Here is a 22241-nt window from a genome sequence, read left to right as displayed (position 1 = left end):
GTAAAACAAGCTGTTAGATTTTTTTTACAAACAGATAGTTTTGTACTGGCATTTGTAGTAATTACATATTTCCACTAAGTATGTTTTTGTTTTTTGAATGAATGTTGTTTACATACTTAAATGGCTTGTTGACTCATTTTATTTTATTGTTATCTGTGACCCATATTGCTTTCTTGTATATGTTATTCTCTAAACTCTGTTCAGTACCCTGAAGATGACTTTGAATAAAAGTTGAAAGTCTTGGTACCAATTCTTTCATTTTCACGTGAGGACTTATATATATATATATATATATATATATATATATATATATATATATATATATATATATATATATATATATATATGTGTGTGTGTGTGTGTGTGTGTGTGTGTTTTAGACATCTTCAAGAGGACTGATAAAACAAACATAAGAGCTCTATTAATATATTTTGTTTCTCCATGCAGTTGGGCACACATCTTTGCTGTTAGGACCAGAAAAACTACATACCTCAAAATCAGTGCATTATTTATATTTATATTTTAAGTAAATGGATCAAGTCTACATTTTGGGTTGATATTCATGTTTTTAAGAAAAGTTTCCTTATATAAAATTGGAGTCAGTTATATTCCTTTGTAGCATATTAGAATAAATGATCCCTTCAGCACTTATCCGATTGACGGTACGATTGTTTCTACTGACAAAAAATGTCACATGATTTGCGTGGGATTTAATATACACATCCTTCAGTATTTTCTGGAGAGTTCTTCACAAGATTTTTTATTGTTATTTATTCCTAAATGAAGTATTAACTCCAAAACCATTCGGGAGATGGGATATATCCTTGAAATTATATTAGATGGTAATTTGATAAGTTTTTTTGTGTTGCAGGTTTTTCTCTTTTTCTGCTGTTAGTGCACTGCCTGGTACGTAATCAGGATACTTTCATTTCAAGCCTGCATTTGTAATTAAAGGAGCAGTGAACTGCCACTTTTGAGGTTGGGACTCCCTTTTTCCTGTTAGGTACGAACATTTTTTTTTCAGGCTTTTAGGTTCGTTTTTAGTCTCCCTAATATATACATAATGTCAATGTTTGCCACTGTGTACCAGCCTTCTTGAAGATGTATTAAAAATCTAAAGATGAACCTAGGTAGGAATCTTACCCTGTGCTTCATTTTCCCTGTGGCATAGTTGGCTTCATGAATTTTAGAACATCACGACAGGCGAGGGTGACATCTGGCAACTCCAGAGTGTCTTCACCTAATGTTACTTAATATTGCTTCGTGAAGTTGTCAGATGTCTCCTTAACACTGCCTAATAAACACCAAAATTCATTAAGGCAATTTAACATCTGGATGGTGGTTCGAATCGTGCTACTGGACATCAGATTTACTTCATATTTCTTGCATTTGGATCTAAGGCTTTGTAGTGACAAGAGTATCTGAAAAGTGTGAAGAATTCGAGAGGTTAAGAGGGCATTGTGGCTATTATAATTACATACATATCTGGTAAAATATCATCGCCTCTTAACGCTACGTGATGCATAGGGCCTCAGCTTCAGTGAAACCCCGCCACTCATGTCTTTTCTGTTTTCTGTCTTCCGCAAATCTTCACTCATCTCCAGCCTCCTGTCTCGTTGTTCTCATCCAAGCAGGTATAGGCCTTCCAACTCTTATGGTGTCCAGAAGAGCTCGGCAGACGCTATCGCTTACTATTCATTTAGGGGTTGTGGGAAGGACGTGTCCAAGCCATCTTCATCTCCCTTTCATCATGCGTCATTTCTCTTACTGTATCATTTCTTGCTCGGTCTGACTACTAATATCCTCTTTAAAACATTCTCAAATCGACAAAGGACATGATTTATGTACGTGGAGCAATACAGGTTGCACTAGACTCAGTTATAATCTTACTTTCGTGTGCAGTTTCAGTCCATTTGATTTCCATATCTTATTCGGCCTTCCTGTTGTTTGATTTGCTAGTCTTTCCCTGAATTCCAGCCGAAAGGGAACTGGAAATCATTCTTGGTGAAATACTCGAGATTCAATCTCATTAATCCTTCCTCCATCTAATGTTGTTTCGTCCTTTTGTTCATACCTACCTACTCTGCCTTACGAATTATTTTGACGCCAGTCTTCCTTTATATATGATACGTCTTAATGAGCAAGCTTTGCCAATCTTGTGGCTTTTCCTGATCAAAAGATTATTTTCATATCTGAACCTGACAAGTTTATATATATATATATATATATATATATATATATATATATATATATATATATATATATATATATATATATATATATATATATATATATATATATGTATGTATGTATATATATATTATATATACATATATATACATACATACATATTTATATATACACACATATACAGACATAATGTGTGTGTATCTCTCTCTCTCTCTCTCTCTCTCTCTCTATCTATATATATATATATATATATACTATATATATATATATATATATATATATATATATATATATATATATATATATATATATATATATATATATATATATATATATATATATATATATATATATATATATATATATATTAGGACGGGAAAATTGAACCACAGTATGAATCCTGTCGGTTTTGCTTTTGTTTTACCAAACTAACTTCAATCGGACTGTTACATAGTGGTAGATATTTGCAGTATTTATGTTGGGAGACAATACAAACCAACAAACAGAATGTTAGACAAAATATTTACACATGTTAAGTCGGAGAAAAGTGGAGCAGTAAGTTTATTATCGTCTAATGTAAGTGCTAAATTTACAATAATTTTACTATGCAGGTGGGCTCACACCTTGACATAATTGAAAAAAATCGATTGTAAATTCCCCGACTGACATTCATGTTCTTACCGAAGCTTTCTTTTATAAGTCTGGATTCGATAACATTTCTTTCCAGCATATAGAATGTACCATCTAGATGGTAAAACCATGACTGAAAGTTTAGGAGACAACATTGAAATTGGCCCTGTTTTGAGTTTTTTAAAGGCTTACGGTTTTTATGAAAATATCTTATAATTTTATATGGATGTCTTTTTTTATCTTATTTATGGCAATTTTAATTTCATTAGGAATTAAATCTCTTTGATTTTACCTTTTTTAACATTGACCTTTAGAATGTCTATTATAAACTCATTTGTATAATTTCTATTTTCATTCATTCTCATCTTAGCGCTGAATGACCCTATGGGTCCCAGTGCTTGGCTTTATGCCTAAATCACATATTCCATTCCATTTCCATTATTGGGGAAAACTATCTATTTAGAGCCCCTTCAATGAAATCTTCTGTTTTACTTTTTCAAGAAATGCTCATATTCCATTGAATGACGTTTTACTTATCTTCGAATCTTGTTAGTCAGTTTAGCAATTTGTTACTTTTGTTATGAAAATTGTGTGTCCATTTAGTAGCATTTTACCTATAGCATGGAAGTTTGGTGGTCCACTTTATGCGTTTTTACTTCTATCATAAAATCTATCTTGTCTTACGTTTTACTTCAGTAATGAAAGCTTACTAGTCCGCTTTGATGATGTTTTACTTGCCATGGAATCTTGTTGGATTCACTTGATGATATTTTACATTTATATGAAGCTTGCTTCTGTATTTAATGGCATTTTATCTATTTCATGAGTCTTGCAAGTCCACCTGATGGTGTTTTACGTCTTTCTTGAAATCTTACTAGCCCTTTTGCTTTATCACAAAATCTAATTCTTTGCCTCCTCCCTCTTGACCTTCTACCCCTAACACGTTCCATCCTCCTCTTTCATTCTTACCACACGGCCATGCCATCTGAATTTCTCCTAATTTCTTCATTTTCCCGCCCCTCACGGCGAGATTCTCAAAATCCACTTCAGCATCCTCATTTCTGTTGGTTACAGATTGTTCCTCATTCCTTCTTAATGCCCATGTTTCTAAACCATGCATCATCACTGGTCTGATTATGGTGCAATAGATCTTTTCTTTTAGTTTATCTGGCATTCTTTGGTGACACAATACCCCTGCCATCTTCCTCCATTTCCCACAAGGTTCTGTTACCCTGCTTTCGATCTCAGCTCTCATCCTCCCTCTTTGCTTGAAGTAGATCATAAATATTTGAAATTCTCTGCCTTTTCAAGTCTAGGCCCCTTCCTTATCGCATAAATAACCCATCCCCTCCCTGCTTACTGGAAAACATAAGCTCAGTTTTACCCACATTTAACGTCATATCATCCCATTCAAGAGTTTCCTGCAATTCCTCTTTAGTCTGAGGATAATCACCGGATCATCTGTATATACCCGCATATTTTCATTCCTGGTCCCTTCACTCGGTACATCTGTCGCCAGTACGTACAAACAAAAATGGGCTGAGTGCAAGTATCTGATGTAAACCAACTTAGCCTTAATAAATTTAGGTTTTGTTACAGGCTGCGGTTACTGCTGTCATTGTTCTTTCATACAGTATTTCGACCAACCATACAACTTTTCTGGAACTACCTCCCGTGGTATTCTATCAAACACCGTCTCTAGGTCTATAAAATGCACAGGAGAGCTTCCGATTACCTTCCGACCTCATTTCCTGTAACTGTCTTATTAAAAAGACAGCATCAGAAGCTGTATAGTTGTTCGTGTTCACAATTGCTTGTCATCTCTCATCAAATATTCTTTCGAAAGCCTTCAACAAATGTTCAGTTAGTTTGATTCCTCAATCATTACAACACGCATGATCTCTCCCTTTTGTTTAAACATTTGTTTAAACACGCATGGAAATCTGTATGGGTTATTTATTCGTGTGTTATGGGTTGGAGGCAGGGTTAAGGAGCGAATGGGGTAGCGGCCTCATCCCAGAATACTTAGCGAGAACCGGAATGGTTGTACCCATCAGTCATTTCGTTTATAGCCCATATCGTCGACTCGAGAATACTAATCAGTGTCTCATTTGTCCCCCGAACGGTGTCCGGACGGTATTTTGATATCATGGCGTCATCTGCTAGTCTTAGGGAAGCGCTACCTGCAACGACCACACACACATTAATGTCTGAACTCCAGCTACTGTCGCAAGATCAGTTTCAAGCAACTTAACGAACGATAGTTTTTTTTCAGTATTGTTATCATATTGCCATTAACGCTGGCATTTATCTTCCATGCAAAGGAAGATGGAAAACAAATCAAGAAATAACCAGGTGCCAATTCAGTATTGTAATTGTAGGCCAGTTTCTGATACATTCTTATATCTGTGTTTCGTTTTTCCCAGTGTTTCAACATTTTGAAAACAATTTAACAGACCTACTGTGAGCGCTGGACCATTGTATTAATAATTTATGCTCCGAATAATGTTTCCTATTGGGGATACTATACTTCAGGTGTGAGAATAATGCTCAAATTTACAAACTTGGGACAGAATGTCCATATTATTGAGTTCTGACTTTGTGTTTTCTGTGGAAACTACAAGGAGCTACTGAAGTAACTCTCGATGGTTTTTTGTTTCCCCGGAGATTCTCATAAGTCACTTCTGGGATACCACATTTTCATTGACAGTCATTGCTGATTTCAATGACACCTACAGTAAGAGAACATAGATCTAAATATGCATTGGTTATTGTTAGAGGCTTTTGGTGGTTTAGGATCCAGTAGACAAAGAATGGAAGACAGCTTATATCGGTTATCGGAATATCGACCTCGGATATCGGCATGTCCACCAATTTGATACACTCCCCTCGAACAATATACTGCTCTCTCTCTCTCTCTCTCTCTCTCTCTCTCTCAAACACGCACCGCTCTCATTCCTGTTGTTCATTAAGCTCACCACGAGAATTATGTCGTATACAGATTGGAAGCACAAGAGGAAACTGCCATTTTTTATCGTAATAATGTAGCCAGTTTAGAAGAACCAGTGAACGCCGAAACTTTCAAACATTATTGGGTTTGCAGTTTAGGAAACTATACTTGGAACATTATTTGACATTACTAAAACACCTTAGAGCATCGCAGTCTAGCAACTGCGAATGATGTCGCATTGTATAAAAGACTGTTATTTTTATATATAGTCAGAGTCAAAAGTTCGCCGACTTTCACTCGTGCAGGCAAACCGAGCGCACTCTTGACTCAGTGAAAGGAAAGTAATGTCTGATGGGTGGGTGTTGGCGAGCTTCTGAATTTTTAACTGCACAACGTATTACCGCATACACTGATCGAAGATTGCACGAGACAGTTCTGTAAAATCACTCGTGATGTTTTCGTGGGTTTAACGGTAAAAATTTGATTCGAGCTTAACTGTAAAACTTAATAATAATTAGCGTGTGATAATTAGCAGAAATATGTTCAAGAATATATTATCACTTTGCGCATGTTTGGCGTATTGACTGAACATAGTTGCAGTTGGCTTGCAGTCGTTGCTGCTGTCTTCAGATTTTCGCCCTTGAAGTTCAAGATTTTCTCTCTTGAAGCTTTTCAACGCAAGCAAATGCTGTAGGCTACATCATCTCTCTTAGGGTCTCCGCTCACAACTTCTAAAAGGATATGTTCCATGTACAAACATTTTACGCAATTTTATATATTAATTTTTTTGTACATTGGTCTTATGGAAAGGGTTTTCCGAACAAATGCAAAGAACAGTAAAATAATCTATTTTTCGTGAAATTTTTACAGCTATTCAATAACAGACAGTAGTTTCTGTCCACAGAACTTTTAATCTTTTAATTTTGTAACTGATTTCTAAATAATCCTGTCCATGTAGCAGTTTAGATGTATTTTTTAGATGTTATAAATAGACTGTATCACCATAGGGAAAGTGAAACAACATTATGCAAAAATTTTTGGCCTTTTCTCCGAAGGCATTCTCAAGCAACTTCACGAAACGGAAAAATGATTTACGAAGATCCCTCTGATTTACAAAAATGAACGAAAAAGTTAAAATTAGACAACTGAGTCATTACATTTGAGATTGATCTCCAGATGAGGAACAGCAGTTTTGGATTTACTCAGTTACTGGATTAACCAAGGAGAGACTAAGGTTATTAATGCCATGAATTGGGGCGGGGCGGGGGTCAGAAATAGCAGTTTTTGTCTCAACCCTTTCGTCTATGGAATTTCTGTATCGAGAGCTCGTGCACTGCTAAAGACAAGGCCGTTTCAATGGTGTAATTTTGGGCTTTTTAATGCCCTCCCCGTACCCGCCCTGTCTTCAGTTGTAAGATATCTTGTCCATATTCTTTATTCTTTAGTATCTCAGCGAAAAATGCAGATATTTTCGTGTTTTTTTTTTTTCTGCAGTACGAGGCTTTTCCCGTATGCGTACAATCACAGCACGCTATGTACGCCACGTGGTAACGCAAGGTAAACCAAGGTATTCTTTAGACCTTCAGGTAAAGTGCTTAATGAAATTGTAAGTTTTGGCCTTGTTTGCATACGCTCTATTTTTATGTGGATCTTCGTTATCATTTTCGTCCTACCGACTCGGTTTCTCTTTGAAATGCCTCCCAAGAAAATTAGCAGTTCAGGAAATGGAAGATTATACCTGAGATTATACCTGAAAAGGCTTGAGAAAAAGCAAAAAAGAAGCTCAGTCTAAGTCTAAATGCACCAGCAATCCACTTGATGACGAAAGCCAGCAGCTATCTACGGCTCCTGAATAATTAGTAAAGGCACCACCAAACTCGGGGTTGGCACATCAGAATGCTCTGCCGCATAATCCTTTGTCCCTCTGAATTTTTTTTTTTTTTACTTCAGTTCCTTTGCCCTGCACATTTTTGTGTTGTCCTTAGTTTTTCAGCAATGTAAGCTGTTACTGGTAGCCGTACCAATGTTAGCGCAGTTCCCACTTCATAACCAAAGTTACACTGCAAAACAGTTGACCTGTGCAGCAAATACCAAACTTTCCCCAGAATGGAATCCAAACTCTGATTAGAGTTTTGTGTTCTTCCTTTGAAACACCTGTCTAAAGGGCCCCTTCTTGTCAGGTCTTGATAAATTTCGTAAACTAAAGCTGTCTCCTCTTGACTACCTGAAAGAGCAAAAAAGTGTATACCTTAGTTTAACCAGACCACTGAGCTGATTAACAGCTCTCCTAGGGCTGGCCCGAAGGATTAGATTTATTTTACGTGGCTAAGAACCAATTGGTTACCTAGCAACGGGACCTACAGCTTATTGTGGAATCCGAACCACATTATAGCGAGAAATGAATTTCTATCACCAGAAATAAATTCCTCTAATTCTTCACTGGCCAGTCGGAGAATCGAACGTGGGGCCAGCAGAGTGTTAGCTGAGAACGGTACCCACCCGTCCAATGAGGAACACCTGGAAGAGCAGCTCTTATAGTTTGAAGATCAAACGGTTCCCTGCAACCATGCTTGCCTTTTCTTCTGTCAAGACCCTGCACAGAATTGCTAAGCTATTAGTGCAGAACAAAACATTACAAAAAAGTGGCACTGTAAAAAGTGGCTATGGTAAAAAATTAATATAATTTATGCTAAACTTTGAATAACTTCACATACTGTGTTGCTGTCTTGAATCCTATCCATGATTCATTCGTAACCGTTTTCTCCTTGACCCCGTTCTGTCTCCAGGTTCGAGGGAGATGCCCCGATGAGCAAAGTAATTTTATCCCAAGTCATTACTGCCAGTCAGTGTGTAAGACGTGCAAAAAAACGAGCAGGTAAAAGAGAACTACTTTATTCAAGATCCAGGCAGTTTACTGTATATAGCGGCAGACTGGCTACGTGCCGCGACAGACAATGAGATCGAGAGTGACCTGAGGTTGATAATAATTAACAATAATATACAGCGAAATCTCACACACTTTACAACATGAAAACAGACAGAATTCAAATATGGATATAATCTTGATGCCTGTGAACGAAGAAATACAAGATACATAATTGACAACAGGTGAACAAATATATACATAGTTTAAATGATTGAATTCGTGTGACCTGGCACGTCAGGCGTGACCAATTGTACAGGCGAAGAAAATGGGACGCCACCATAGAAAACTTGCTCAGCGGAGACTTAGCAAATGATGCGTTCAGTGGAGACTTCGCAGAGGGCTCTTTAGGTGCCTTTACAAGTACTCCGCCGTTTGGATGAGGACGTTGAGGGGCATGGTGTAGGGTTGAGGAATCTGGGTGCAGACCTCCGGGAGGAGCTGGCGAAGGAAGATCTCCCGCGACAGGCTTACTTCCTGCTGCTTTTTGCTGTCGTCGAAGTCTGGGAGTGAGAGCAGGTCTTCGATCATGCCCCATGACTCCAACGCGCTTAAATCCTGCTGCGGGTTGACGGCAAGGTCGATGGCGCGGGGGGCCCGCTCGGCGATTGGTAGGGAGCACGTCTCGAGGAGGGCCTTCTTCAGGAGGTGGTGTGTGAGGGGGTGTGTGGCGGACACCCGCTGGACGAGTTTCCTATAGATCTCCTCCGGCAGGGCGTTAAGGACTGTGTCAGCCTGCAGCACATCATCGGTAAGGTCCGCTATCCTGAACTGGCTCTCGACCGTATACAGCCATGTCGTTGGGTTCCCCTGCGTGAACGGCGGCAGCTTTATGGACAGGGCGGCTCGTGACTGTGCTGCCGGGCCGGGGAGTGTGCGGGGCGTGGGCATGGGTGTGGAGGAGCGTGAGAGCCTCGGTGCGGGGGGGGGGGCGGGTGAGATGGGAGGAAGGTAGACCTCCGAATCCGTGAGGTTCGTGGTTAATTGCACGAGGGAGGGGATGTCCGCGTCCATGCTCACTCTTTGCCCTCTTAACTGGAGTGGAATACTTGCGCCAAAACGCACCCAAAAGTGCGCCGTGTGTGTCCGTTAATAACGCTGGTGATTTTGCTGACGAGTCAGCACGCCCAAATGCTGGTTACAGCGCCGTCATTAGTTTAAGGGCGTGAGTAAGTTCCTGGAGCCAAGACTGAGTCGCCGTATGGGTCTGCTGATGGCTCCAGGACTACTCTGGGGGTCACCACTGTAAGAGATGCAAAAAAACGAGCAGGTAAAAGAGAACTGCTACTTTATTCAAGATCCAGACAGTTTATATAGCGGCAGACTGGCGCCGTGCCGCGACAGACAATGAGATCGAGAGTGACCTGAGGTCGATAATAATTAACAATAATATACAGCGAGTGAGTACACTTTACAACATAAAAACAGACAGAATTCAAATATGGATATAATCTTGATGCCTGTGAATGAAGAAATACAAGATACACAATTGACAACAGGTGAACAAATATATACATAGTTTAAATGATTGAATTCGTGTGACCTGGCACGTCAGGCGTGACCAATTGTACAGGCGAAGAAAATGGGATGCCACCATAGAAAACTTGCTCAGCGGAGACTTAGCAAATGACGCGTTCAGTGGAGACTTCGCAGACAGCTCTGCAGGTGCCTTTACAAGTGTATGAGTGTCTGACGAGGAACCATTTAATGAATTTAGTACCATCAAATTTTAAAAATATGTATATGTGAGATTTTGTATGGTAAAGATGTTAACTAATTGTAGGTTTTCTAAGATTATTTTCTTTATAAATTTGGTAATGGTGGAGAAAACGGGAAAAATGATAAAAGACATTATTACTGAGTTTTGTACTAATTCCCTGCCGTTACCACATTTATATAAAAACATAATCCTTATGACTTTCAACATATCTTACAGAAGTGCTATCATTGTTGTTAAGAACTATTTCAGGCATCCATTTGATTAATTAAAAAAAATTAAACAGCATCGCGATCATTCCCAACTAACAATTAGTAAGTCTGGAAGTTTGTTTTTTATTGACAGAAAGGATTTTTGAATCAGTATTAGATAGCTCAAAAAGGAGTTAACAGGACGGGATTTACCACCAAGTCAGTCAAATTATGAAATTAAGTAAATTGTGTACAGTATTGTGATTGTAAGTTTTAAGAAAAATTGTAAGATTTAATGTTTAGTATGGTGGTGGTAACCTCATTTCTACACTCCTCTCAAATTTATCCTGTAGTTTTGACAAACATCAAATTGTTCATTCGATGTGTGCCATGGTTTCGATATTTATATGGTACTCAGGCTATCATACCTAGAAACTTGGCTCTAGCAAACCTCTTGGAAAAATTGAATTAACACGCCCCATCAATCCAATCAAAAAAGGAAAAGGTGATTGCTTACACTTTTAGGACAGTGTTAGTAGACATGAACCTTTTCAGCATGAATTTCGTGCATACTGAAAAACAATAAACAATTTAAATCATGTAAATTGCTTTTCAGGACCCCTAATTAATATGAAATTGCCTTTATTTTCTCGATTGTTCATGAGAGCATTAGTTGTTGGTTGAGGAGCTGCAGAACAGTAATTTGTGTTTTCAAGTGCATGTTTCAGATACCTGCTACAGTGAATCCTTTGTTTGTTTTATTTCATCGTCTTTGAGTCTCCCATTCAATACAGTGCACCATTCAATCCCATGTAAGGACTGTTTGATTTAATTTGAGCCAGATGGTAAAGAATTATGGCATCGGAATAAATCAGCTTAAATATTCACATAGAACTGCCAAAAGAATAATGATCTCTTTTCACACTTAAGTGAAAAATCACATAAAATTGGTTGGTCCTGTAGTAGTATAATAACAGTGCTTAATAATATGGTGTCTAGAAACTACAAGAATTTGCATGAATATAGCTAAAAGTTAAAATCATGTTAAGCCCTGAACTATCTATTTGACCCCACTCTGCGTAAGATGTTTGAAATAATTTTAAAGAACTACATATCTCTCCAGCTTTTTGAGTTACTGCCACTTTTTTTAGTTTTTTTGCACATTTTTGACAAATTTTCAAAGCAATAAACCTTGAAAATTGTCATAAAAACCTAATTTTTTTTTGCATACAGTACTGTACAGTATATACATATGAGAGAAGAATGATAACTTTGTAGAATTAAAAAAAATAAAATACCAATACTAAGTAAAATACCAATACTAAAAACATGTTGAAAATTCCAAAAATGCTCCCAGAATTTAGAAATTACACCATATATTGAAAAAAACTGAAAACATTTAAAATTTTTGGATATCTCCTTTAAGAACACATTGCTTTTTATACATCTGTTGTCATGAAAAATAGCATAGGCATCTTGTCCAGTTTTTGGGGAGTTGGCTTTTCTCCTTTTCTCTTTCATTCCTGAGTTCATGGCAGAAAATCAGAACTTGTCAGTTCCTGATGGGAGAATTGAGAGTTCTTTCAACCCTCTCCCATTGAGACTGTTGGTGGTTATCCAAACGAGATGCTTTTACACCCAGTGCAGGCAATAAGATGCTCCCTGTAAAAAGATCCCTGCTCCTTGTCCAGAGTGTCAGCACCTTTCCAGTAGTATGCACAAGTGTAAGAAGTTGTCCAGCCTTTTAGATTAATTTCAGTTTTTCATGAAACTTACCTGTCAGATATATATATAGCTGTATTCTCTGTTAGTCCGACAGAATTTCAAAACTTACGACACACGCAGTGGGAGATCAGGTGGTTAGTACCCATTCCCGCCGCTGGGAGGTGCATTGCGAACCATTCCCATTTTCTATTCAGATTTTCTGTCGCCGGTGACTACCAACACTTGTTTTCAGTACCTCCGTCTTGATTTCTGATAAAACTTGATTGTCACGGAGTATTGGTTTGATTTTTGGTTTTGACTTGGACTTGTGGCTAGGCATACGCTTATTGTGGGATTGTTTTGACGCATTATTTTTCCTGGGAGTAAGATGTCTGAATCTAGTTCTTCTAGTTATCGAGTTTGCCGTGTGCAAGATCAAGGTGAGGCTACCGAAAATTTCGGATCCTCACATCGTATGCTCGGGTTGTAGAGGACATGCTTGTTTGTTGGAATGACCGATGCAAGGAGTGTGAATCTTTGTCTGATGCTAGTTGGAGGACTTAAGATTTGGTGTGAGAAAGCTAGAGCGAGATAGGCTCAGGAGGTCTTCCTCCAGAAGTGGTAGGAGTCAGGGCAGTGCTTTCACCGTTAACCCTCCTGTATTTAGCTCAACCCTGTGGTGTTGCCTCAACCCGGGGTTGTGTCTGCGGATGGTGATGCCCTGGCGACATATGTCTTCCATTCGCACTTTGGAAGCTAATATGCCTGCTCTTCAAAGTGCTGTGAAGTGCAGTGATAGGTGTCCGTCCCCTAGTGTTGTGGAGGTGATGCCAGATCGGCCGTATAACGCCTCTAGGTCTAGACCTCTGTCGGACTCCCAGGACTCAGGGAGTGGGCAAGTCGAAAGCCGCAAGAGGGTTACGCGGACCCCCCACCGATCTGGCGTCCCTTCGGCATGTCCTGATGACGCTCTCGTGTGCTGCCATGATCGTGCACGGCACGAATCCTTGGCGATTGCTTCCCCGATTCTCCCGCTGGGAATGGAACTCGATTCTCGCCCTTTGAAGAGAAGCTTCAAAGAAGGGGGACGCTCACGCCCCTTTTCGCGGATCGCCTTCACGCTCCGGAGGATTTGACTATCCCACCGCAGAAGATCTGTGACGTCGACGATGACGCTTTGAGCGCTCCGCTCGCTCCAGAAAGAAGGCTGTTGTTTCAGAGAAGCAAGCATGTCCTCGTTCTCTTCTTCTCATAGGATCAGTCCTTCCTGAAGTAGAATCTTCTCCTCACTTCGTAAGCTGCTCCGGCATGCAGGAGCAATTGGCTTCTTTAATGGCCCAGCGAGATCGATGCGTGTCGTCGTCGGAAGGATTCCTGCTGCCGATCAAGAGGTCTAAACCTTCCCCTTCTTCTCCTTCCTCGCTCGTCGTCGCCTCATGCTTCGCCGCCCGAAAGTCCTGTTGCTCAGCTGCCATTGGTCTTGGCAGGGATCGCACTTCCCGCTTTCTGATACGCTTCCACGCCAGGCTTGACGCCGCTACGCATTTGCACTTTCTTTGTTTCTCGTCATGACGCTTCATGCCGCCGGGCGTACGCTTCATGCTGCTGACGCTTCATGCTGCTGCGACGCTTCTCATGCTGTCACGCAGGACGCCTCGTTGCTCGAAGCGCGACGCCTCCCTGCTGCTCTCCGCCGCGACGCCTCCTGGCTGCTCAAGCCAGACGCCTCGTAGCTCGTCAAGACGCCTCCCTTGCTGCTCGGCACGACGCTTTCTGCGCAAGTGCAGGCATGATGCCGCTGCTCAGACCTCGCCTTCAGGACTCTCGCCGGATCGGTCGTCATGAAGCTCGTCGATTCTCGTCAGAAGTTGGGAACTCCATTGTCGAGACTCCTCATTTTGATTCTTCTGCTCGTGACTTTGTGATTCTCCGACTTCTTCCAAGCAGAAGTCCCTTTTGCATGTTGGTCTGCAAGGACTTCGTCCTTCCGGTTCTTCTCCTGCCCCTTCCGCTGCTCCTGTGGAAGAAGGAGAGCTTTTCTGCGCTCGATCCCAGTTGAGGATCGACATTCTTCAGCTTGCAGACTACCAAGTCTTAATCTAGGCTGCTGAAAGACTTGTTTGGGGACAAGTTTCAACCCTCTGCTCCTCGCCCTCCCCCCTCGCAGCTACTCTCGTCTAAGTCACAAAAGTCTTCTGGTTTTGTGAAGATGGCCATGTCTCTCTACGAAGAGGCCTTTAGCAAGGTTCAAGAGGATGGACTCCCAGGAAGGCTCAGGTGCAAGACTTCTTTTTTTCGCCCTACCTCCACTGGGATTATGAAAAGCAGGAATTTGCATGAGACAGGAGAGGAGGTTGGTTGAGAGTTCCTTCCTTCTTCCCAAGGGATTTTGGCTAGGCCTTGTGGACGCTCCCAGAAGGTCTCTCCTTTCTTCAGCTAAGGTGTCCTGGTCTTCTTATCTGAGATTGATCACCATCTGAAAGGCCTTTTCAGGTCCTTAGAAGTTTCTAACTTTTGGACTGGTGCCCGGGAGTCTTGGATTTGCAGGCTCGTAGCCCTGACTCCATTAGCCTGGGAGACTTGTTTAGTGTCCTATCCTGCATGGACAAGGCACATATGGCTCAAGAACTGGCTGCCCATTTCAGCGGCCTTTAAAGAAGAGAGCCATTTACTGCAACTTCATCGCATAAGCCTGTCTCCTACTCAGAACAGAATTGCTGTTCGCCTCCGCCAGCCATCTTTTCCTCAACCTCAGTCAAGGATATGGCCTCACATTGCAAGAGAAGGCCACTAGACCTCCTGGGCCTAGCGCCCTAGACGTCCTGTAGCCCTTCGATCTCTTCCCTGGATGACTTCAAGATTCAGAAGCCCTGTGGAAGACCTTCCTCTAGATCGTCCCGCAGAGGTCCTCATGAGGTAGAGCCCTTCTAAGATCGGGGCAAGAAATGACTTAAACCTTCAGACAATCGGTAGGAGCCAGGCTCTTCTTTGCAAAAGCCTGAGAGAGAGGGACGGCAGCTGGTCCCTCTGGGTATCGAAAGCGACACAAGATCCCATTCTCGTATTGCCTCCATTGACTACGATTCCCATAGATCTGTCGCCATCCTATCATCAGGAGAAACAACGAATTCTCTTCAACCTGCTCGATCAAATGCTCGAGAAGAGAGCTGTGGAGCAAGTCTCGGATTTACAATCCCCGCCGCTAACAGGCTGTTTCTGGTTCCGAAGCAGCCGTTGGAGACCAGTTCTTGGACGTCAGCAAGTTGAACCATTTCGTTCTGGAAGGAAAAGTTCGTACGAGACGTCCCAGTCGGTCATGGAGCTCCTAAGACCAGGCGACTGGATGTTTCTCTCCGATCTCCAGGACGCCTATTTTCACGTCCCTATACATCCTCTATCGAGGAAATACCTGAGATTTGTCCTATGGACAGGTATTCAGTTCAGGGCCCTTTGCTTCAGCCAGCACAGCTCCTATGGTTTTCAGATACGATCTTGATGTGAGGAATGTTGCAAGATGGCTTCGCCTTGGAGGAATAAGAATCTCCCTTTATTTGGACGATTGGCTCATTCGAGCCTCGTCAATGACAAGGTGTCTGGAGGATCTTCACACGACTTTGACCTTGACGAAGTCCCTGGGACTTCTGGTGAATTTCGAAAAGTCCCATCTGACCTCGACTCAGTCCATCGCTTATCTGGGGATTCAGATGATCTTGTGTGGCTGAGCATTTCCGTCTCAAGAAAGACAACTTCAGTGTTTAGAAAGTTTCAGCCTTCCTGCAGAGGAAAGAAATATGCTCAGGAGGGAATGGATGAGTCTGTTGGGGACCATTTCTATCACTGGAGAAGTTTGTTTCCCTGGGGAGACTGCACTCAGACCGCTCAATTCTTCCTGCAGAGACCAACTAGCTGCTGAGAATCTGAAGCTTTGAGTATCTCGCCAAAGGTAAAGAATCACCTTCGGTGGTGGCTCGATCCTTCGAAGTTGGCAGAAGGCCTTTCTCTTCAACTTCAGAACCCCGACCTAGTGTTGTTTTCCGACGCGTCCATTTCGGGGTGGGGAGCAACACTGGGGAGGGAAGAAGTGTCGGGCACCTGGAGAGGGGAACAGGTGTCCTGGCACATAAACCTCAAAGAATTGGGGGCGATTCAGTTGGCCCTTCTTTTCTTCGAGGAGCGAGTCTCGAACCGAGTTGTCCAGATCAACTCGGACAACACCACGGCCCTTTCATACCTCAAGAAACAGGGGGGAACTCACTCTCGGTCCCTGTTCGCCTTAGCAAAGGACATTCTTCTGTGGGGTACAGGCCCGAATATTACATCCTCACGAGTTTGTTGCAGGCGAGAGAACGTCCGCAGGATCTTCTAAGTCGGCAGCGAACCGCTCCGATCAATGGATCCTACACCAAGAGGTGTGTCAAGGATCAGTTTTGGGACGTCCCTGGTAGATCTTTCGCAACCTCCAAGACGAAGAGATTTCCTTTACTGCTCCTTGCTCTCGGACCCAGGAGCTCTCTCAGTGGACGCTCTTCTTGGGATTGGTCGGGGATGGACGTATGCCTTTCCTCCGTACAAAATCATCGAGAAGTCATCGAAAGTTTGCGTCGTCGAAGGGACGATGACGTTGATCGCCCATTTTGGCCTTCGAGGAATGGTTCACAGAGGTCGCGTCCTTCCTAGTAGACTTTCCGAGATCTCTGCCCATGAGAGTCGATCTGATCAGACAACAACCCCACTTCGAGAGGGTACCACAAAAACCTCCCTGCTCTGTGTCTGACTGCATTCAGACTAATGAGAAGCCAACAGAGTGAGAGAGGTTTTTCTAGACCAGTGGCAAAGCCATTGCCAGGGCGAGAAGACTTCTCCAGCAATTTGTACCCAATCGAAGTGGGACTCGCATTTAGAGATGGTAGAAAGAAGGGCATTTCTCCACTACACCTCTGTGAGCCAGATAGCAGATTCTCTCTTATTTCTGAGGAGTGATGTGAAACTTGCAGTCTCGACTATAAAGGTATATAGAAGCATGCTATCTCTGTTTTTAGGCAGAGACTTGATCTGTCTAACAACAGAGACCTTCATGATCTCTTCAGATCCTTTGAAACCTCGAAGGTGCCTTCGGCTTAGGACTCCTTCTTTGGAATTTGGATGTTGTGCTCGTTCCTCATGTCCAGTCTGTTTGAGCCTCTCTTCGTTCTGCGTCATTGAGGAACATTACTAGACTATTTTTCTAACCGCTCTAGCAACGGCAAAGAGGTTAGGTGGAACTGCAAGCCTTTTTAGCAGGGCATAGGTTTTAAAGGGCATAACGCGGTTTGTTCCCTAAGCCCTTCCTTTTTAGCGAAAAATGAAAGCCCGTCTAACCCTTGGCCCAAGAGTTTCGAAATCAAGGGTATGGCTGAAATCCTTATTCAAGAGCCAGAGAGAGTCCTTTGCCCTGTTAGGGCTCTCAAAGTCTACTTAGACAAGACGAAGGAAAGTCGAGGTCCCTCAGATAGTTTAGTGGTGTCTGTAAAGAGACCGGACTTACCTTATGTCAAAGAATGCTCTGGCTTTCTTTCTGAGAGATACGATTAAAGAAGCTTCTCCATTCATCCTGTCAAGATCGCTGATTTGAAACTTCTGAAAGTCAATACCACGAGGTGAGGGCGGTTTTGCGACTTCAGTGGCTTTTCAGAAAATATGTCACCTCAGCAACATTCTGGGTGCCACATTTTGGCGGAGCAATTTGCGTTCGCTTCACACTACCTGGAGAGATGTGAAGACGACATATGAGAATCTGTTCTTCCAGCCAGGACCATACGTTTCCGCAGATACTTTCCTGTGGGCAGGGATGACACCATCCTATCCTATAGAAATGGTTGGATAGTGTTTTTTTATGGTTGTTGGGTCGACTGCCTGTGGCGGACTTCCCAATCGTTGGGCTTTAGCTGCGTTATCTCAACTTAGCTAGGGCTTATCAGGTGGTTGGTTTGCTTCGTTTTGCCCTCATTGTATGGTCAATATGGTCTTGTCACACTGCGGTCACGCCCCGCTGACAGATCATTCAGAACTCACCAGCTTACTACAGGTCACACCCTTGCTGGAGACTCTAGTTAAGCAGAAGCGACTTGGGTGACAGTAATCACGAAGTCAGCTATGCTAACAGGTAAGGAACCAAATATCTTTTCACCTACTTCTGTGGTGTGTTTTTTCCAAATCCTATTCTGTCTGTACCTACCTCCAATGGTGGTATTCAGCTATATATATCTGACAGGTGTTTCATGAACAAAATGATATTTTAATGATAAAATAAAGTTTGTTCATACTTACCTGGCAGATATATATTCATAAAGTGCCCGCCCACTTCCTCAGGAGACACAGTGGCACTAGAAAATCTGAATAGAAAATGGGAATGGTTCTGATACCCGCCTCCCAGCGGCGGGAATGCATTAACCACTCTGATCTCCACTGCGTGTCGTAAGTTTTGAAATTTGTCGGACTAACAGAGAATACAGCTATATATATATCTGCCAGGTAAGTATGAACAAACTTTATTTTATCATTAAAATATCATTTTCCCGGTACAATAATGAGAGTAGGTGCCTCGTGTAGTTGGACAACCTTTACCCCATTCTTCCTGTGGGACATCACCCACAAGTCCTTAGATCTTGTTGAGATTTGTGGTGGCTGCTCAGCAAGTAATGTAGACACCCAGCTCCATTCAGACAGACAAGTATCTCACCTGAGTACTTGCACTTAGCTTATTTCTGGGAGTGTGAGTGTAGAGTAAATGTCTTCCCTTCCTCAGTGCAGCACGTAGGCTGAAGTATCAGCTGGGTTAGCCAGACAGCCAATTTACACTCCAAACATCCTATCTTAGAGGTCTGTCTGTAAGATACGTCTCTCTCTGCTTTTCCCTTGAAGAAGGGAGAGAGAAAGTAGTGGTAAAGCTGTTCCAGATCCATCAGTTTGTGTTAGCCAAAATTGTCAGCCTTCTGACATGAATTCCTGTGTGGGAGATTTCATGGTATCCAGAATCTTTCCTTACCTGAAAAGGCTTTGTATACCCTCTCTCAGGTCCAGGTCCCTACCACTTTGTCATCCCTTATGCCAGACCAAGTTGAAAGTTAGTGGAGTCATCCCTTCCTTGCTGTTACAACTGGGTTCATGGTAATTCCAAGTGGGGTTCAACTCCAGTCAGTTGTCAGAGACTACCCCCCACTTTATAAAAGGCGATGATTTTGCTAGTGTATTTCCATGTGAACAAATATCAAATTTCAAAAACAATTTGCTTTCTTCTTGAGTATACAAACAAGAGTCTTTTATCATATTCCTACTTCAAAGCACCCCACTTTGTCCCTGTGGCCAAAGGAGAAAGTACTTGGTGACATTGAGTGAGTGAGGGGTATTTCCAATAAGCATCTCATCTTGTGCCGAAGATACTCCTTTATAAAAGGGTCTAATATGTATACGTAGGAAAAATACAAATTACTTTCAAAATTTGATTTATTACATGCTGTTGTTCATAAAAAATCCACAATTATATCAGTGAATTGTATTATTAACATAAGTTGAAACTGAAAGTGGAGACTTCTGAACACCTGAATGGTGTTTCTCATTAGTGTTTACACAAAAAATAACCATAAGATTTTTACTTTTATTTTCAGTGTAGACACTGGTGAGGAGCACTGTTCTGGTGCTCCAAAGTCTTCACATTTAGTTAACAACTTTTATCAGACAAAATACAATTTATTGATACAATTAAGGATTTTTATTTGAGAATAATTTAATAAGAACATGAATTTTTTGAGCATCACATGCTCTAATTAGGCAGGTTCGGCTTTTGACTCATTTATTTTGATTATTTAGGTATTTTTAGAATGAACGACATGTACAGGCAAACTTGACATCCTGAGGTAATGTATTCCTGTATCTTATATTTACAGGGCTAACAGGAGGTGATGACAGAGGAAGTAGTGAATACAGCCAGAATGATGAGGAAGCTGCAGCCTCTGGTTCTCCTGAATTTTTGGGCGATGGCAGTGAGCAGGACCCAACTCCTGCACCTGCTGCCCAAACTCCACCAAAACCTGGTACGTTTAGCATTTCAACATTGTTTTACTTATACTGTATACTGTGAATTGTTTCCATAAGGGTCTTAAAATATGTAAAATAGCTGGTAACTAATCTTTTATGTTAAAATAAAAATTGCATTGTGTAATGTATTGTTTTCCCCAAGGATAATACTGTATTGTATTTACCCCGTAACAGATTTTTTGCATGATTGTTTCAAACAAAACATTGCTTTATTTCAGCCTATAACAGGTACTTCAGTACTGACAAATATAACCCTCCAAAGAATTTATCACCATGGAAATCTTTTTCCATAGTTTAAATCTAAATCTCTCCATATTCTTTTTCTCACTTGTGTCATTAATGAGTCTTTCATAATTTTTTATTGGTTTTCTGTTGTTATCCAACCACAATAAGTACTACTTTGAAATATGTGAATAGCATGGACACCCATACATTCATCAAAATTTACTGGTAAGGTGAATGGAAGGGGTGTTGAAGTTTACATTCAAAGCTAATTGTGACAGTTATGGGTATATCAACCACCCTGAAGATGGTTTGTACCTCTTTTGCAGAAATAGCATTGAGGGTTGGTTCATCGGAATCCAAGGTGTAGCTGATTCTTGGGTTGGTGCTCTTAGCTTTGGGCCAGAAATCTTTCATTATGGATACAGTAACGGCAGGGGGGGATGAGTCTGTGCTCACATGGTCTCATTCTTAGTGGGGAAGTTCAGCTTACACATCTGTTTTGATGCTCTCATATATGGAGTGGACTGTTGGGGCAGTTCACTCTTGCTTTGCAGTGTAGAGAATATGAAATTTCTTGAGCATCTAAAGATTCATTTTATTCTCAACCAGTTATTATTTACCAACTTTTTACTTTTTGTATTGATCTGTCAAGAAATGAATCTCCCTTCCTGTATCTGCTAATGACACATACGCTGTCTTGAGGTGACCCAAACCCCAGTCAAGACCCAAACACTGGCACTGATCCACATACTGACTTCTGCCGAACCAGATCACTGTGATACCTGGGTGGTAAAATTGCTGGTGATGTAAATGAAGACATGCATGCACTGTATTGTACATATATCACAAAGTCATGACACTATGAAGCTTTTTTTCAGTAGCATGAAGCTATGGCTTAATGCAAAGGATTAGGCTTAAATTACTTGAGATCGTAAGATCTTTGAACCTACCTTATAATCTTTGATAGTGCTGCTGCAAATCAAGTTTCTGTTCATGGTAAATAAAAAACAAAAACTGACTTCAAGTACAAAATGTAGGTCATTCAGTTCCATGATAACCTGAATGTGAAATATTTTATCCCAAAGCTAATGTATATGTACAACTCACTTATCACAAGAAATGTTCATCAGGACCTAGCACAGTCACATTGCCTCATGCAGAGGAGTTTCCAGCTTCATAAGAGCCTCTGAATGTCAGAATATCAAACAGCGGTAAAAACAATATAGTCCAGGCTTGTAATGATACTCGGGTAGCTTTACCAACTAACTTCAAACCTTTTCCAAATGAAAATGTTAAAGCATACCTCTCATAGATTCATCAGCACCTATTTGAAATGAGAAATTCAGCAGCAGGTGTAGTCAGTACTTCAAGTGTTATGAATATGGCTGTGTTCAAGTGACAGCAAACAGAAATACTCTGTTTGAAAGACTATGAAGTAGGTCAGTGTTCAGCTGACAGGTCTTGCTTTCAGTGTAAAGGTGGGCATTCCCCAAACTCAAAGATTTGTGCTTGTTATAATTTTGAGCAGGGTGACCTGGAAGCTGCTGAATATATAAGCGTAAGTAGTACTAAACAAAAGCTGATGAAACTAATAAAAGTCCTTAATCAGTATGTCTCTCTTATCAGACCTTGAGAAAA

General features: G+C 41.3%; 1 protein-coding gene across 6 annotated transcripts in view; it reads left to right on the top strand.

Annotated features, from left to right (window-relative positions):
• LOC136843758 (protein abrupt-like) overlaps positions 1 to 22241 on the top strand; it is a 206012-nt gene that overhangs the window by 157081 nt on the left and 26690 nt on the right. For all 6 annotated transcript variants that reach the window (XM_067112420.1, XM_067112424.1, XM_067112422.1 and 3 more), the window contains one exon: positions 20228 to 20374. In XM_067112420.1, the coding sequence (XP_066968521.1) occupies positions 20228 to 20374 (147 nt within the window). The remainder of the gene's footprint in view (positions 1 to 20227; positions 20375 to 22241) is intronic.

The sequence above is a fragment of the Macrobrachium rosenbergii genome, chromosome 12 (genome assembly GCF_040412425.1).
Source record: "Macrobrachium rosenbergii isolate ZJJX-2024 chromosome 12, ASM4041242v1, whole genome shotgun sequence".
NCBI classification, from domain to species: Eukaryota; Metazoa; Arthropoda; class Malacostraca; order Decapoda; family Palaemonidae; genus Macrobrachium; species Macrobrachium rosenbergii.
This window is presented reverse-complemented; position numbering and strand designations above follow the sequence as displayed.